Below are 20027 nucleotides of genomic sequence, written 5' to 3' on the forward strand. Positions count from 1 at the left end.
CCACTGGACTTTGATGGCTCCAGAGGAGAAATTTAGGCTGGTGCCCTCCCTCACTTAAATCCAATTCACTTGCAAGTTATAGCATCATCCTGCTGATGTAATGGTCATCTTCGAGAATGAAGGACAAACAAGAATATGAAAAGAATGTTATTTGTGACTGGCCTTGTGATCTAAAAAATCATTGGTTGTCAGGTTTTTTTAAAATGCATCTTTAATTGATGTTTTTAAAAATATTGCTATTACTTCCCAAAGACATCTTTCTCCCCATTGAATCTCCCCATGTGACAAAGATTGTAATTAAGCAAAACAAACCAGTACCTGTACTCCAGTGTATACTCCATTTCAAGCTCATTAGTCACGCCACCTCCTCATTGAGAGGAGAGGGCTGTGTTTCACCACAAGTCTTTTTGGACCAAAGACTGGTCGTTGTATTGGTCAGATTTCTACTGTCTTTCAGTGTTGTTTTCCTTTGCATTATTGCGCTAATTGTTCTCTATTTTGCTTACTGCATTCTGCTTCATTTCATAAACACGCTCCCAATGTACACTGAGTTTTTGATCATCTTTTCTTATAATACAGTAAATAATCCATTGCATTCATGTATCACAATTTGTTCAGTCATTCTCAACAATTGCTTTCACAATCAGCTCCTGACACAGCACAGCCAGATTGGGGGGAAAAAATGACCTTCATGAAATAATGAGCCTCTTTATCACGACCTACTCTAGCTGTCTTCAAATGGGCAGATAATAGACTCCCAAACCACAGCGTAGGGGCATTTTGGCAGAACTCATGTAAACAAATTGAGGCTTTTACAGAGAAGTACCCTTTGCTTAAGGAGACATTGTGTGCTACCCATCCTGTACACCCAAGATAAAGCAGAAAGACTGATTCTACAGGCAATCTACTTTGTCACATTGTGTATTACTGTTCTTTTTTTCTATGAGGGAATTCCCACATAAGGAATATGACTGGAAAGAAAAGTTGGTGGCCCATGGTTCTGTTTAGATGGAGTACACTTGAAGTGTGTCCATCCTTTCCTTAACTTTTGGGGCTATTTTTGGAGAGGCTTGATGCTAATTATGGCTCCCTCTAATCTGTTCCTAGGTTGCCTCAGTCAGGAAAAACTTCTTTCCCTGTGTTTCCTTGGCTTTCCTTGAATTCTATCTACTTCAGCAGGACATTCTGCTCATCTGGTTTCTAATCATCTCCATGTGAGGTTGCCATGCCTCAGCTGCTGAGGTGTCTTGCTGGCATCCAACTTATTTACATGCCCTATCTGGTGAGGATGAGCTGTGGTGGCCATATGGGTCTGATCACACGACTCATTTTAATATCACTCCTTCTCATGCCAAAATGCTGATTTATGGGATCCCTGGCCAGAGTCCTATTCTTGGAGGAAGCAAAGATCAGCTTAAGACTTTGAGAGTCATTCAGGAGAGAAACTTTTAAAGTTCACACTTATCATACTGGAGTCAGTGTTGCTTCCTTGACTAAGAGTCAGCAGAATGGGTGAATATGAGATTGAATGGTCATGCATTGAACCTCCCAAGCTGAACAGCAAACTTTTTTCATGTTTTAGCCTTTACTTTCCACCAATCTGTGTTTAAAAGATTCTTGCTTAAATTGCATTTTCCCTGCTTGGTCAGTTTGGGATTTTTTTTTTAAGTTTTAAAGGCAAGAATTAGCATTTTAAGCAGTCAGCTAATTTGGCCTTCAGAAAGTCTGGGAAATGAAGACAGAATAACTAATGACACAGGCTCGTGATCATGGCAATACCTGTACACATTAATTTCATAATTTGCATTGGTTGACACGACACCTGGTGATGCAAAGACAAGAGCCAGTGTGATAGAGTGGATACAGTAATGGAGTTGGAGTCAGGGATCCCTGGGTTCAAGTTCAATTTCCGGTATTCAGTAGCTCCATTACATAACCTTCTTGAGCTTCAGTTACCTAATCTACAAAATGAAAATAATAATACCATCAGTTACTGCTTTAGAGGATTGGTATGAGACTTAAAAGAGGTAATTATCTATAGCACCTCTCTGCAGTTACCCCCCAATTTCCATTCATAGGAGCCCCAACAAAAACAACTACCATGTTCTAGGTCCCTTCTGGGTAGGTGCTCCTAAAACTATAGCTACTGAGACTATACCAATGTATACCTCTTTATAAGCAACCAGAGGATTTAATGAAGCAAAATTTTTACTAAAGTGGTATATAATGAGCACAATATCTCTCCTGTAAACCATGGATCCATTTTTTTTTATAAACCTATCCATTGTGTACTTATTGATTGCAACAGTAGAAAAGCATATGTGTAGGAAGTGCAAAGGAGGCAGCTAGGTGACTCAGTGGATAGCATGCTGGGGCTGGAGTCAGGAAGAGCTGAGTTCAAACCTGGCCAGGGACACTTAGTAGCTGCCTGGCCCTAGGCAAGTCACTTGACCTCTTTTTGCTTTAATTCATTGGAGAAGGAAATGACAAACTAGTCCAGCATCTTTGCCAAGAAAGCCCCGTGGACAGTATAGTTGACGGGGTCATGAAGGGTTGGACTTGACTGAACAACAACAAAGAAATGTGTGTGGCCAAGACAGGTGTTTATAAGGACATTTTCACCTCTGTTGCTGGGTCCTTGATATCTCCTAGTGCTGTTTTTGTATTTTGTATTTCTCCTTGCTAGGTGCAATTTATCTGCCATACTAGATCCTTAATTCCAATGATTGTCCATAATCTCTATGCTGCACGCTAGTTGAAATCCTGCTCTAGGGTACTGCTGTGTACTTTAGGAAAGATACAGAAGACCCCCAGGAGTAGCCCAGGAGTAACCCAGCAGTAGCAGATATTTAGTTGAAGACTCCATTGTCTCCAGCTTTGGACTCAGGTGATATCTTGGCTCCTGGTACTGCTACATAATTTTGGCCATGGGGTATTACTTTTCAGGAGAGAAATAAAATCCATATTGTAGAAACCAATAGGAGTTTCTATTCTGTTGTTGTGTTGTTTGCAGTCATATCTGACTCTTTGTGACCTCATTTGGGATTTTGTTGTCAAAGATATAGGAGTGGTTTGCCATTTCCTTCTCTAGCTCATTTTACAGATGAGGAAACTGAGGCAACTGGGGTTAAGTGACTTGCCAGGGTCACATAGCTAATAAGTATCTGAGGACTGATTTCATCTCAGGGAGATGAGTCTTTCTGACACCAGGTCCAGCACTCTATTTATTCTGCCACCTAGCTGCCCTGTCTTTATTCTAGGATATGTTATCTGAGAAGCATCCCAGTTTCATGTGCCAGATTCTTGACTCCTCACTTACTGAACCTGTAGCTTGCACCTGTAGCCCCTCTCCTCTCTTTGTGCTTCTGATACAAAATACCATCAACTAAGGAATTTAGGGGAGCTAAATCTCCTTCCCATCCTGCTATGCTTTTCAAGAGACACAAGGGAAGATATAGTGAATTGCCAACTCTTGCTTTTCAAAGGGTATCCGAAGCATGACTTATCCCTTAGCTTACTAGTGGCTGACGTTCCATTTGTCATTTGCCCTTATCCAATAGTCAGTTAGCTACTATTGACTGAGGAGGTTTTAAATTCTGATCAGTAACTGTGGCCCACATGCTATTATATTATAGAGTTATTTAAGAAACTCTTCCAAACTTTGTTATTGGATTATTTAGATAATTCCTAAATTTTGTATTCTTAGGAAAACTTGTAAAGACCATTTTTTTAATAAAAGAAAGGCAGTATTCAAAGTTTAAAACCACCAAGTAACTGTTAATTACTATTAGTAGTAAGCAAGCAAGCATTTATGAAGTTCTTTCTATGCAATAAGAGTACAAAAACAAAAATAAAAATCCCTGTACTCAAGGGGCCTAGCCAAAAATTTGTAGGCAATGAAATCCTATGCTTTACCTGATCTTCACAAATGGATTTCTATTTAACCTTTGTAGCTCATGTTCTACAATGGGTGTGGTCTTAGAATGTAAATCATATTTTTATAAGTCGTATCTGTTGTATAGTAGGAAGAGTAATGGGTTAAGGACTAGTCTGTCAACCTCAGTGACCATATCTGTGCTTCATTGTCTATATCTATAAAACAAATATATTATTATATATACCTATATATATAATACCACTTACTTATATACCATTTATATATATATATATTATACCACTTACTACTCAGGGTTCCTGTGGGGAGTCTTTTGGGTTTTTTTTTGTAATTTTTGTATACTGATTTTTTTATTATTATTTTGTTTGTTTTCAGTGTTCTACAATCACTTCCACATATCTTAGATTTTTGTGGGGAGGCTTTTGTAAGCCCTAAAGTACCATATAAGCATGTGCCTGGTTATCAGCTTTATTATTAGTAATACACAGTAACAACTTCAAAGATGATTTTTCTTCCTGTCTGAGTGAATTACAATTCTCAATATCTCCAAACACTTTGAGCTTCTAGCTTCTCTTTCAAATAACTTTTGGTTTTGTAGACAAATATTTAAATTTATCATTTAAAAGATCCCTGCAGTCATTTGCTTCATAAAACAGTGGATTATTCTGTAATATTAATTACCTTCCAATTAATTTCTTCTTTAAGTCTGAATTCTCCTTCTGTTTTCTTAAGGTGAAACATACCACAATTCCAAATATTTCTCTCAGGTAGTAGACCTGAAGCTGTGTTCTACTGAGTTGGAACCCAAAGGAAAATTTCCAGACATTGCCTTAGTGCTTGGTTTCCACACAGAATTACGGGATAACTGTGCATATTTACTGTAGAAGCTTCCATTTTTGTTTGGGTTTATCCTTTTGACATAGATAAGTAAAGGGGCAGGAGTACCAGTTAGAAATGGGAGGATATAACATATTAATGAGGTCAGGGTCAAGCATACAGGCCAAATGACATTTCTAGAAACTAAATGACTTGTAAGAACTATATATAAAGCTTCCAATAGGTTCTATCAGTCTATGTGATGTTGCTCACACGAGAGCATTTAAAGATACAGCAAATAATAGAAGTGGTGCCAGAGCTTTCTGTGGGTAAAAATCCTTGCCCACAGGTGCCAAAAGTTTATCCTGTTCTGTCTAAAGGGACCACGTTGGAGGAAAAAAACACAGCTGATCTCCAAAGTAAGAGTCCTTGGAGAGCACAAGGCACTATGTGGGAGGCCAGATGCATTCATTCATCCATCTGCAAATGATTTAAAAAGTACTTAAATAAATACAAAAATATTTTTATACATTTATGCCAAAGTATTCAGATGTGCCTATTCAATGAGAATAATAAAGAAAATACATATATAATTTTTAAAATGAAAACTATATATTTTAATATTGTTTAAGAAGGGAATATGTTCCAGTGGAACCTCTGAAAGAAGTGACACTAATTACTTTTTCCTTTTCAGATTCTCGATACATACTTCTGCCTGTTGTTCTACATCACCTCCACATGCATTTACAGGAGCAAAAGGACCTCATCATGTGTGCACGTATTCTTAGCAACATATTTTGTCTCATCAAGAAAAATAGCTCAGTAAGTAAACAGTCGTGGGATATAAACTTCCATAAGTGTCTTCTACAAATCAAATAACATTAAGATGTGGAGGTTAAAAAAAATGCCATCACTAAGATATAAGCCTCTATGGCACTTGTTCTGATTTTCACCTGGGTTTACCTTTTCTTCTTTTCATACTGAAATAATTTTTCTTAGATAGTGGGACTGATTTTCACCAAGCAAAACACTATTTCTCTGAGCACTTTAGATCCCCCAACCTTCGATTTAAAGAGAAGGCTGTAATGGAAAGTGAAAATAAATGGACATCTTGAGGCATCCCACAAGTGTCTTCAATTTTGATATGAAAGATATTCTTTGGGAAGGACAAATTCCTTCCTACAAAGCAAAGATTTTATTGTTATGAGGTGGTCTCATATAGTGGAAAAAGCACTGGAATTGGATACCAAGACCTATATTCTAGCCCCATGTTTGCCATTTAAGCTCTCTGAGTCCAAAGATCCTCATTGTTAAAGTGGAGATGATAATATCCATCCAGCTTACATTGCAGAATTATGGGTGTCGTGTGAGAATGGATATGGGCACATTTGGGGAGTTGTGAAGCGTTATTGAAATGTAAAGTGTGATTTAGTGGAAAATACACTGAATCTGAGTTATAGGACCTAGGTTCAAATTCCATGTCTGATGCTTACTATCTGTCTAAATTCGGGCAAGTCAGCTGAAAATCTTGGATCTCAAATGTCTTATTGTTGTTACGATGAGGGTATTCAAGGCTTCCAAGGTCTCTTTTAGCTATGTTTGACATTTTATAAGCATTATTATTATTGTTCAGATTCATGAAAATCTTCATGACAAGACTGGATCAGTAGCTGGATCCTAAAAGGACAATCCTTTTGGAATAAATCCCCCTGGAACCTGGAAATACCATATCACAGGGCTTCGTAAATAGGGAGCCACAGATCCACAACTGGTTCATACACTTGGATGGGGAAAAACACATTTTAATTTTCATTAACCTTTGGTTTCCTTTGTAGTTTTATGCAATTTATTTTCTGCATCTAAAAGCATTGTTCTATGAAGGGGTCCACAGGCTTCATTACTCTGCCAGAGGAATCCATGACACAAAAAAGAAGAACCCTTCTCTTAGAAGTACACCTATAGCATCCACCCATGATTTCTAAGTTGCAAAGAGTTTAATCATCTCCTACCTATTTCCCTGAAATCCTAAGTTTCAATATCTTTGGCATCTTGGGAGTGCAGTGGATAGAATGCTGGACCTGGAGAAAAATTCAGTTTCAAACATAGCATCAGATAGTTACTAGCAGTGAGATTCTGGACAAGTCATTTATCTTTTGTCAGCCTCAGTTGCCTCCACAGTAGAATGTATATAATAATAGAATCTACCTTCCTAGGGCTGTTGTGAGTATTAAATGAGATAATATTTGTAAAGCATGTGGCAGAGCTGGAAACATACTTACATATCATCATCTCCGTTGTCGTCTTTGTTACCAGTTTGAGTAAAATTCTAGCTAGTACCTAAAAAAGAACTTTCTTATAATTTGAAATATTGAAATGCTCTTGGTACTTGCTGGGCAGGAATTCTAGGTGTTAGATTACAAGTTACCGTTTTCCTCTTTATAGGTATAAATAGCTTTCTTGTCCAGTTTTGTAACTCCAGCACCATTACTGAGGCATGGTGCTCCTTGGCAGTGATTTTTTTCTTTTAAGTAACTTTCCCATGAGCCAGATATATTACTGGACAGTGACTCTTCCTATTCATTTGTGTTTTTTTCTCTCTATTAGTCTATGCTTGTTATCTCCTCTCGATTTTCCTTACTCCTTTTCTAGTAAAAAGACTTGATAGTAGGTGAAATTGGGTTATGGAATTTTGACTCCAACTCTCCTGGGAATAGAGCTGTTGCTGAGAAAAAGACCAGAACTGCTTTAAAGGATGACTGACTTTTACTTCAGTTATATTACATAGGCCACCAGACCTCATTAGAGACTTTGAAAGGGAAAATGGGAGTGAATGGAGAAATAAGGAGGAGGAGGATAGAGCAGTGTTGTGAGTGAAAGTCTGTATTCTTCATCTCATGAATATAGGAAAAGAGCATCACATCTTGCCTTGTTGGATTGGTTTTTCTCAAATTCTTATTACTAATGAGAAAATAAACAGGGTTTGCTGTAAGTATCAGGTGAAGTGATTTTGAATTTCACGTTCCTTTTGGCTTAGAAATGACAGAGAGTCTCCAAGTAACAGGGAATGAGATTCTGACTCACACTCTGAAAATGGGGGCTGGGAGTAGCCAAGAAGATATCTGTAAGTTTTCCAGGGAATGTGTGCTGTACTCATAATATATATTAAGAAGTAACTTAACATATTAAATAAAAGACCCGACTGTTAGGAAGATTTGCCTTCAAGCCTTGTCTTTGAAAAAGACTATGTGACCTTGAGCAGGTCATTCCCCTTTCACTCATCCAGACAGTTCGTTGCAGATAGGGTACCAGACATGGAATCAGAAAGAATCTAGGTCCAAATTTTTATTCAGGCACTTATGGTTATATGACCCTAGGCAATTCGTTTTGGTGCCTCAGTTCCAGGGGGATGCACGCAGTTGGACTCACGGGTCTCTAAATTCATTCGAGCTCTAATTCTGTAACCAATGGGAAATTGTTGATCTGTATTGACTGGTATAGGCAGTTTCCATAATGGGAGTTCTTCACATGGATGTAATAACAAATCTAGACTCCTACCCCCAGTCAACCCCCAAACACACATACGTTTACATATATGCACATAATATAAGAAAATGTGTTATAAATCTCTGGCCACCAGTCCTTCAGTATTTGCTTTCTTTAAGGCAGTTTTGCAAAACAGCTTTCTTCTAGTGGTTTACCACTTGTCCTCAGACTGTTTCCATGTGCAGCTGTTTTGAGTCCTAATTACCAGCAGCTTGGAATCAAAGTGAAACAGTGGGCATAGTGTGTCTTCCCAATTCTGGTAATTTCAGACATTGTATTAGAACTGGCTCAGACAGATTATCTTTTACAGTACTGGTGCATTTGGCCTGGCAGAAAGGTTCCAGGCTTGTTACAGAGGGCACAATTGCCTGTGTATCTCAATTTTTTTGTATAGGGATTTTATTGATAATTTTAAAGAAGTTGTTAACCGTTCTTTCCTATTTCCTAAAACATTTCTGGGACAGAGACAAAATATATAGTAAAAATGTAAAGATTATTAATGGCACAATTTTAGTTGGCCGACTACTGGCTAATTCTACAGCCCTGGGAAAATCACCTAACCTTTCTGACTCTCTGTAGTCTCACATAAAATAAAGGAATTGAACTAGACAATTTCCAAGGTTCTTTCCAGCTCTAAAATTTTATAATGCTTATTCTCAATTTGGAAAATCCGTTTTTCCCTTAATGTTTAGAAAGGGAAATAGAAATTTATGTTATGTTCATCACAAATCCAGTACACTTATGTGTAAATATTTATATTTTTTCTCTTTAGGAAAAATCTGTTCTGGAAGAAATAGATGTGATTGTGACCAGCTTGCTGGATATCCTTCTGAGAACCATATTAGAAATCACTAGTCGTCCTCAACCCTCTGGCTCGGCAATGAGACTTCAATTTCAAGATGTTACGGTAAGATCATGAAAAACCATCAACATTGGGAAGGGAACAGTTTGTACTTGTTAGTTCTTTGATTATTTTAAGGGTAGGTCAAAACTGGGTAATGTGAGGAGAGATATCATGAGTGAGTTCTTTTCCTTTATGATGAGTATTGCCATCTTGTAGAGCATTTTATTTCTGTGAATTTTCAATAGGTTTAGCAAACCTGGAATGGATTGCTAAAAGGCAGTACAGCAATGATTTAACATTTAAAAATCCAAATCTGATTTTTTTTCTTATTTTATTTCCATTAAATTTTCTTGATTGAAAATCTCACAGCCAGAATAAAAGATTTTTTTTTAAGTCAGAAAGAATGAAATAATTACAGAGAAGTAGAAAGAGCCTTGGATTGGGACATCTACCTTAGGTAGCTTTGACACCCTAATTAGCTATGCTACTGTGACAAAGTCCACTAGCTTCTCTGATTTTTTTCCACATCTAAAAAATAAAGAATTGGCCTGTCTGCTCTTTGGGGAAACTTTCAGCCCTACCATTCTCTGAAACCAGGAAATACACATGTAACATTTTGTTGGACTTTTGATCTCCTCATACAGACACTCTATTCAGTGGTATGAATTCCAACCTATCTAGGCCCTTTCACCTTGTGTGCCTCTTGTCCATGTCCTCTTAAGGACATGGATCTACCCAGCATACTGGGGAGGCCTGCCTCTAAGTGTCTACATTGCTTAGAAATCTCTGGCATACATTTCCAACTCAAAAATATAATTTAGAAATTGATATTAATATATTTTTATATTTAAAGCTCACCATCACTGGACAAAGTTTGGTTTGATCAACTTTGATAGACTTGGCTCTTCATAGCAATGCAATGGTTTAGGACAGTTTCAAAAGACTCATGATGGAAAATGCTATCCACATCTAGACAAAGAACTATGGAATCTGAATGCAGATCAAAACATACTATTTTCACTTTTCTGGGTTTTATTTTCTTTCTCGTGTTTTTCCTCTTTTGTTCTGATACTTCTTTCACAACATGACTAATGCAGAAATATTTTTTTTAATTTTATAGCCCCTATGTATTTCTTTTTTAATTATTATTGTATTTATTTTCAGTGTTCTACAATCACTACCACATAACTTAGATATTTTTTCCCTCTCTCCCCCTCCTTTGCCCCTCCCTCGCCCCTCCTCCCTGAGACGGCATACAATTTTATGTAGGTTCTACACATACATTTCTATTAAATACATTTTCACCATAGTCATGTTGCACAGAAGAATTAAAATGAATGGAAGAAATCATATAACAAACCAAAAGGTAATGCAAAAGAAAATGATCTGCCACATTCTGCGATTGAATTCCATAGTTCTTTCTCTGGATGTGGAAGGCATTTTGCCTTAAAAGACCATTGGGAATTTTTTAAGTCCTTGCATTGCAATGAAGTTCTAAGTCTACCTGAAAAAATCCTCACACACTGTGGTTGTTGCTGTGTACAAAGTTCTCCTGATTCTGCTCCTTTTGCTCAGCATCAGATCATATAAATCCTTCCAGGCCTCTTTGAAATCTTCCTGTTCATCATTTCTTACAGCACAGTAGTATTCCATTACATTCATATACCACAATTTATTCAACCTTTCCCCAGTTGATGGGCATCCCCTTGATTTCCAGTTTTTGGCTACCACAAAGAGTGCTGCTATAAATATTTTTGTACATGTGGGACCCTTTCCCATTTTTATGCTCTCTTGGGGACAGAGTCCTCGAAGTGGTATTACTAGGTCAAAGGGTATGCACATTTTTGTAGCCCTTTGGGCATAGTTCCAAATTGCTCTCCAGAATGGTTGGATCAGCCCACAGCTCCACCAGCAATGAATTAGTGTACCAACTCTCCCACATCTTCTCCAACATTTATCATCTTCTTGTTTTGTCATGTTAGCCAATCCGATAGATGTGATGTTGTATCTCAGAGTTGTTTTGATTTGCATCTCTCTAATCAATAGTGATTTAGAGCATTTTTTCATATGACTAGAGATATCTTTAATTTCTTCCTCTGAAAACTGCCTGTTTATATCCTTTCACCATTTATCAATTGGGGAATGACTTGTATTCTTGTACATTTGACTCAGTTCTCTATATATTTTAGAAATGAGGTCTTTATCACAGACACTAGTTGCAAAAATTCTTTCCCAGTTTTCTGTTTCCCTCCTAATCTTGGTTGCATTGGGTTTGGTCATGCAAAAACTTTTCAGTTTGATGTAATCAAAATTATCCATTTTGCACTTCATAATGCTTTCTATCTCTTCTTTAGTCAAAAATTATTCCCTTCTCCATAAATCTGATGAATACACTATTCTTTGCTCTACTAATTTGTTTATAGTGTCATTCTTTATATCTAGATCATGTACCCATTTGGTATTCTTGTGTATCATGTCAGGCATTGGTTTATGCCTAGTTTCCGCCACTCTGTTATCCAATTTTCCCAGCAATTTTTGTCTAACACAGAAATATGTTTAATAGGATTGTACACGTGTAACCCATATCAGATTCCTTGCCATCTTGGGGAGTGGAAAGGGAATGAAAGGAGGGAGAAAAAATTTGGAACTCAAAATAAAAGTGAATGTTGAAAACTAAATAAACTAATAAAAATATAAGTAAAAAAACTAATAAACTTAAAAAATGAAGGATTAAAAAAGAGTTTGGTCTGGGTTAAAACTACTGCTACAATAGAAAATTTTATTTGCATGCACTGATAAACATGATTTTTCAAATGTTATCTGTAAACATGTCTGATCTTAATAGTATGCCAAACACATCTTCTTAAGAATGTTTGTTAACTAGAGATAAATTATTTAGTTACTCTGAGCTTCAGTGTCCTTCTCTGTGAAAATCAGGGTTCAGACAAGATAATCTCTAAGTTTCCTTCTAATTCTGTTTGCAAGGATCCTATTAAATAAGCTTCCTTTGGTGCTACGTGAAAGTAAAATTATTTTCCTACTGCAGTATGAAATTTTGCTTTGCCTTTAAATCACTTGGCCTTAAAAAGGTTGCTCAAGAAATCAACTATTGTTAGCACTTCAGATCACCTACCTACTCTTTCAGAGCTCAGCTTTACCTGAGTGGGCTGAGTGAAGCAACTAAGCAGCATTAAGCCTAGCTTTCCCACCTTTGTCATATCAGGGAATAGAAGAAAAGATCTTTCTTTTAGATTTGAAGTGGAAGATACCATTGTTTACAAGGAAACAAACAAATAAAACCAGCTTGCAGAGAAAGTTAATTTCCTTTTAATATTATTTGGGATCTTCATGACTTTTTATAATGAAAGTATATCAGCTTTCTAGCAATAGGCATTGCTCTTAATCCTGAAATTGAAATATAAAACAAGACAAGATTTTTTTAACCTCATAAAATTTTTGCATGTGTTTGAAATAGTCAAAAAAAAACCCCTCTCTGAATAGAAAGGAAAAACTCATATATGTCAGCTTAATCCTAAATCATTTTTAAAAAATCAGTTCACATCTAAATCAAACAACTTTGGAAGAAGGTAGTGGAATGAATGCTGGACCATGAAGTCTGAAGATCTGTGTTCAGATTCCTGCACTTTGATTTGCTAGTTGATTGTGGACAAGTCAGTTAATCTCTTTCAGTTTTCCTGCCTATCAAATAGGATCACATTACTGATGGCACAGTGGGTGCATCATTGTGAGAAAAGGGCTTTGTATACTGCTTGAATGTTCTTCTTCCAACTAGGGCCAAAAGCTTAAATGTAAAACAAATGAGCTTTAAGCTGTAACAGTGTAATGGCGTGCAAATTAAATGCCTTTTAAAATGTGATGTGTCTAAAAAGAAAGGATGTGATGAGAGAATTTAAAAAAAGAGAGGGCAGTGATAGAGTACTAAGGAGCCTTCCTAGCTGGGCCATGTAACATACTTAATTGGAAAACACAGTGACCTATCTTTCTGAAGGGAAAGCTCACTCAAGATGTAACCAATGACTTTTGCTGTACCTTTTTTTTTTTTAAAACACATCCTTAGTTGCATATTACCTTAGACATTCAAAATATTTTCTCTTAGGAATGGAACATGTCGATTTCACTTTTTTTTTATAGAGAATAAGATTTGTTAGTAATAGAAAAGATCCACTGAAATAACAGTCCTATGTCACATGTCATAACTTTGCTATGTTTTACAAAACTCAAGTACACACACACGTATGAACACACGTACACAGAGCCCAGAACCATCTCAGTATGGTGCCCTGAATGCTATGACCACGTTGAAAGATGTTATTCTTTTTCAAATGTTATTTGCAAACATATCCACTATTATATCTGTTTTATGTTCAAACCAGAACTCTGAAGTCACATTCTATTTTTCCAAGCCAAACTAAGAAACACATTAGCTGACGGTTAACTAAAGGCCCTCACTTATACAGGATATCACAGTAAATGACAAAGAAAAATATTCTCATATGTAGAAGAGTACTTTCTCACAAATTGCAGTGCTGTAGATTGGAGAGGGAATACTTGCAGTCTGAGAATCTCATGATTTTATGATTGAGTCCCAGCTGGAAAACCTTACTACTTCCCTGTAGAACTACTGTTGCCAATTGCTGAACAGCTTTCTCTTCTAAAAAGCTTATCTATATTCTCCAGAGAGCTGCTGTCAAAATGGACCATCTTTCAACTTAATTGTAGCTACTGTGTGACTTTTTTTCTCTAAGAAAGCTAACCCATTACTTCAGAGCTATTTGAGTTCTTTTGTGAGTCAGATCCACAGCCACTCCCAGCCAGCAGAGCAATAGCCTGGCAAATTAATTTATTGTTTTTGGACCACTTTATTTCTACCTCAGTAGGAACTCCCTGAAGCCTGCTTGATGTTTGGGTTGGGCTGAGTAAATTCCTTTAAATTCTCATCGTCCCCTAGGCCACTAATAGTAGATCCATTCAAATTACCCCAAAGCTTAGCTACACTGATGGGACAATGTGTAATTAGTATCTTTTGAGCTGCACTTTTTCAAATACACACAAATTACTCCGTACCCTAAACTAGAATAATAATTATAACATTTAAACTATACTTCAAGATTTTTAAATAATTTGCCTCACAATTGCATTGTGAGGTAAATATTGATGGTATCTTGAGGGTATGCTCTATGAGAAGGAATAATGACAGAATATAGAAGACTTTGAAGTTACTGATTTGGAGCCTACTGATGTGTGTTGTTCAGCCAAATTATAAGACGGGAAAGATGAATCAAAGGAAGATAAAGTATTTTCCTTCCTATAGTCAGCCACACTCCAGATTCTAAGGAAAAATGAGGCTTGCAAGAGTTAAACAATTTGCCATGGTCACACCCAGATTCTAAGGAAAAATGAGGCTTGCAAGAGTTAAACAATTTGCCATGGTCACACAGCCCATAAGGGTCAGAGCTCTGATTCAAACTTGGAGATTCTGAATCTTTTCATTATATTGCATTGCTTCTTTCACTTCTATTATGAATCAAACTATGTTCTAAAAGGATTTAGGGACATGTAGTTATATCTTTTAGCATAAAACATGGAAAAATCTATAATGTGGGAATCATACCCAATGACCAGTATGATAACAAGCTTTTACTGTATACCTAATTCTAGGTAATGGTAGCCTTATTTTTCAGTTTTAAAGAATTGTACTTTTCATTATTCTACCAACTATTCTTTGAACTTTAAAATGATCCTTCTAACTGGATTAAGTGCCACTGTAATTGGCTCCTTTCAGTGTTCTAATCGTACATGGATACAGATTTTATAAAGAAGCATAAATGGCTATTTGCCTCACACTCTCAAATAATTGGACTCTAGAGTTTCTTAGAATTTGCAAATGCTTTTCTTTCTTTGCACATAATTCTCTCAGAAGGCCTTTTCATATCCAGTTGACTTGTCTCAGCATAGGTCATTTCCAGGACAGATGTTTTCTGCGCATTTGTGTAAAAATTTCTTGCAATGTGGGCTTATGACTCCCCAAAGTATATCACATGAGGAAGTTTTTAAAAAAAATATTGTACACACAGAGACAGACAGACAAATAGAAAGATAGGTAGATGCCATATGAAAGTTGATATTGCATGGTAGATAGCTGCCTGACATGGGAGTTAGAAACACCTGGAGTCAAGTCCTATATGTGACACATAAAAACAATGAAGCCAGGGGCAAGTCCCCGTATTACCCACAGAAAGGCACTAGTCAGAATCGGTGGAGGCAGTTTACACTGGGAGTTCCCTGCACAGATGAAATCACAAATCTGGACACACACCCTTCTCAAACCACCCCTAGCATCTCTATAATGGACTGTTTCTGTAACGGTAGCCTTACTCATAGTTTATATGTATATATATATGTGTAAGTGTATGTGTGTGTATGTGTGTGTGTGTGTGTGTGTGTATATATGTGTATATATATATATACACATATATACACACACACACATATATTGCAAAATCTTTTAATAGTAAACCTAAAAAGTTAATTTTAGCTACCTTGTATATTAAAGAATACCTGTACTAAAAATTAAGTGATTCTGTGCCAGGGAATATTTCTTGTCTATTGTATTTTTTTTTACCAGTTATGTGGACCTTGGATTGCTTATATTAATATTAATATTAAATATTAATATTTCTGTAGTCTAGCAAAACTAAGAAATCTAGTAGTAGAGCTAAAATTTTCTTCTCTCCTTTATTAAATGAAGATTGAAAAGAAGTGTGATAACTTTTTTAAAATGAAAATTATCATTAGAATTGGATTAGGATAGAAAGAATCAGGGAAGGTTTGATGACAGTATCATAAAATTTGGAGCTGGAAGGGACATTAGAGATCATTCAGTTCAATGCCTCTGTAACTCTTCCTCCACCCCATTCCTACCTCAACACCTCCACCATTATACAGGTGAGGAAATCAGTTCCAGGAAAGCTGAATAATTTTCCTAAGTTTAAAGTTCCAAGTTCATGACTCATAGGGATTTTAATTATGGAAAATCAGATATTGATGGAGATTTTTTCCATTGCACTGGAGACCCCAAAGATATTGATATACCTGAAGATTCACATATCCCCACTTCCCAAAAGCCCTTTTGGTAAATTCTTTAATAAACTTGACAAATCAGGGGATTTACACAGTCATAAAAAAATAGACTTAGTAGAATTAAGTAGCATTCTAGGTGATTTTAAACCAGTTCTTCTCAGCTCAAGCTTGGACATGCCTAAAGAGATACCAAGTGCTATCTAGCTTGAGAAAGAGAATTTCCATAATTTTTCTGATCACGAGCCTGTTTGCTTATCTGAAAATCTTGTTCATCATGAGTGTAATATCCTGATATCAGAATTGAACCAGTCCTTTGACTTCAGTTCCAGTACTCTTCCCATTAGTTCTACAATCTTGAAGATTTTATACAGTCTTGAAGATTTTTGATTAATAGCAGTATTAGGAATGAGATTGTCATAATTACATTAGAATTAATTTATCACCATGAGTATACTGCCTTTCTCCCATTTACCAAGACTCAAAATGGCAGACTCATCTTTGACTCTTATTTCTCCTTCACCTCTAATTTCTAGTTGTCAAGTATTACTTTACTTCTACAGTGTTTTTCCATCCTCTCTCCTTTTATTTATTTTCATTGCCTTCATGACTTCACCGTATTACAGTTGGCCCTCTCTTACAGTTGGTTTCTTCCTTCTGTTGTCTGCTATGGCCAGAATGAACTCCTTGGAATATAGCTCTAATCGCAGCATCCTTTCCCACATACAATCCTCAAAAACCTTTAGTAATCCCACTTTGTTTACAGAATAGAGTCCAAACTCCTTGTTCTGGCATTCAGTGTTTTACACAATATAGCCCTCACTCACCTTTCTAGACTTACTTCCTAATATTCTTCACCAAATAATAGCCCAAACTCTGACTGAATTGATCTGTTTTTCAAAGTGGTCTCTAAACATAACTAATACTTTCCCTTCTATCCCTCTTTTGATCATATCATTCTTTATTCTAGGAATACATCCCTTCCTTCTCCAGCTAATGAAATATTTTCCATCTTTTAAAAACCAGTTTAGTTATTTTTCTCTGTAATAAAGCACTATTCTTTCCCTTACCCCTACAAACCAGATGTAATCTATCCCTCATCTAAGTACCTTTAAACATTATACTTTTTTGTGTCCTGGATAATTTTCTGCTTTTTTTGTAGTCATCTTTACTCCTGTACTAATTCTTAAAGACAAAGACTTTGAATTAGTCATCGTTATAATATATGTCACTTGATTAACTCTTCTTGTGCTTATGTTATAACACAAATTAATCATGATATTCATAGTTTTTAAAAAAAAAGGGCAAAAAATGAGTAAAGAAATCTGTAGACTTGTACACCTATCTGTTTTTAAAAATTACTGTAATCTGTGATTCCCTGAACATTTCAGATTTAAAATATTTGTGTTTTCAGTGCAACCTCCTTGCTCAACTAATCATTTATCCTCCTCCAATTACAGCAATAACATTTTAAACAATGCAAGCACAAGAGAAAAACCATCAGTGTAAACTGATTCTAGATTTACAGAATTGCAGCTTAATTGGAATTTTTTCCCTGCATCTGTACTTACACAGAACATAAGTGTGATTTTTGATAGAAAAATGTAGAAAGTTTGAATGGGAAAGTTAAGGCGGTCCATTGTTTTTTGTCGTAGATATTTCGTTGATCCATGGAAGATACCTTTCCTTCTTCTGGCTGACAGATAATCACTTATTGCCCTAAATTATTATATTGAATAAACTTTGTCATTTTAATATTATGGAAAATCTTTAAAAGAGAACATTAGTAGTTGGCATATATTTGAAATCAATAAAATGATATATCTTTTACCATGTCCTGGAGTTCATCAGACTGAGTGCTTTACTGAGATTTGTTGGGCAAATAATTTCATGAAAAAAAAATGCCCTGTCTTTAGGTCCCAAGTTCTAGAACTTAGGAGAGAGCTCTGGCTGGTCAAAATTGACATCACTTTTGACTTTTCAAAAGTTCGAGAGATATAATTTCTGGGTAGTTAATCATTTTAATAATAATATTAGAATGTTGCCAATAAAATGGGTCAGTGACATTCTGTAATGCCAGAACCCAGTCATGGTGCTAGGCTCATAGTTTATATGTTGTTGGAAGAGTGAGTGTTCCCGAGGGTGGCAATCAACTCTGATAGGTTAACAATGAGAGAGAATGAATATTACGAGAGGTTCTAGTGAGAGGCTGGGGGAACATAACTCTGATCATGTCATTTGCTTCCAAATCACCCCCAACCTCGGGAGCAAATATAGTCAAAGGGTCTATATCCCCCACTCAAGCTTGGGCAGAGAAGACTATAGGCCATAGTTTAGATCAAATTCTTTGTAAGGTTGGATAGGGTAGCAATACCTAGATGGAGGAGAATGTTAATCCTATCTGTCATCATCAGTTCTATCCTTCAGAGGCTAAGCCTTAAAATGAAGACTTTCAAAAAAGGGGGAGAACTCTGGATATCCCCAAATTATTATTTATTAATAATAATTTTCTCAATTGTATATGGGAAGAGCTGATCACTAAAGTAACTAAACCTTACGCCACCTAAAAATTTATATGCCACAGCTAAGATCTTGAATTATATTTAGAAAAAATAGGTTAAAATACTGTTAAAAATAAATTTTTCATTTCACTTAGAAGTCAAGCTATTTTCTTTAATAAGAGGTGAATCCTCTAAATGGTCTTCAGGGAATATCTCTGCTTAGCACATGTCTTACTAGTCTTACCTAGAGATTACTATGGCAAGGTCCATTTTTGGAAGGAGCAACCATCCTTTCCAAAAGACATATATAGAAAAAGATAGTTTTGCATCATAGCTGTTAAGTAACATTCCAAAATCAGCTGTGAATATTTAGCATTTACATAGCACTTTAAGGCTTGCAAAATACATAAATTATCTCATGTTATCCTTACAACAACCCTGTGAAATAGATGCCATTATCCCTGTTTTATAGATGAGGAAACTGAATCTAGAGAGGTTAAGTGAATTGCCCAGGATTACACAGCTAGTGACTGAGTCAGGATTTCAACTCAGAAATTCCTAACTCTAAGTCTATCACTCTGTGCCATCCAGTTGCTGTTAGCTACCACTGTGAATGTAGAATCTGTGAACATCAAGGACAATCAATCATTTTTCAGTCATGTCGGCCTTTTCATGAGACCCTTTGAGATTTTCTTAGCAAAGATACTTGGAGTGGTTTGCAATTTCCTTCTCCAGCTCATTTTACAGAGGAGAAAACTGAGGCAAACAGGATTAAGTGACTTGCTGAGAGTCACCCAGGTAGTAAATGTTTGAAGTCAGATTTGAACTTAGGAAGATGTCTTCCTTACTCCAGGCCTGGACACTCTATCCACTGTGCCACCTAGCTGCCCCATGCCTCTTGAAATTAGCAGCAAATATATTAGAAATGTTTCCATTTGCCTACCTACTTAGCCATCATTTTATACAGCGTGAGTTCAGATCAATTTTCACTTGATAAGTTCTTTCACCAGCCATGATTTTGTTAAAGGGACAGAATGTTGAGTAATACCATACTTAAGGCATTGAAGTTTCACATACTTCACAAATTAAGTGTTCTCAGATATATATATCTATATATATGTAGACATATATATATAGATATATATATATGTATATAAAAGAGCAGAAGAGAACCTTTTAAGTGCAATCATCTGTGGACCAGAGTCTTTTCTCTGTAACTTCTGAGTGTCTCCTCCCTTCTTAGAACAGGTCCACTCCATGTTACCATGTGCTTGCCTCAATGTCTGACTGAACACAGGCCTCAGAGAGGGACCCTAAAGGGTCACCACAT

General features: G+C 36.3%; 1 protein-coding gene across 7 annotated transcripts in view; it reads left to right on the plus strand.

Annotated features, from left to right (window-relative positions):
* Positions 1–20027, plus strand: part of DOCK4 (dedicator of cytokinesis 4) — a 537022-nt gene that overhangs the window by 392159 nt on the left and 124836 nt on the right. For all 7 annotated transcript variants that reach the window (XM_072653018.1, XM_072653019.1, XM_072653025.1 and 4 more), the window contains 2 exons: positions 5406–5533; positions 9027–9161. In XM_072653018.1, coding sequence (XP_072509119.1) covers positions 5406–5533; positions 9027–9161 — 263 coding nt within the window. The remainder of the gene's footprint in view (positions 1–5405; positions 5534–9026; positions 9162–20027) is intronic.

Source organism: Notamacropus eugenii, chromosome 3 (genome assembly GCF_028372415.1).
Source record: "Notamacropus eugenii isolate mMacEug1 chromosome 3, mMacEug1.pri_v2, whole genome shotgun sequence".
NCBI classification, from domain to species: Eukaryota; Metazoa; Chordata; class Mammalia; order Diprotodontia; family Macropodidae; genus Notamacropus; species Notamacropus eugenii.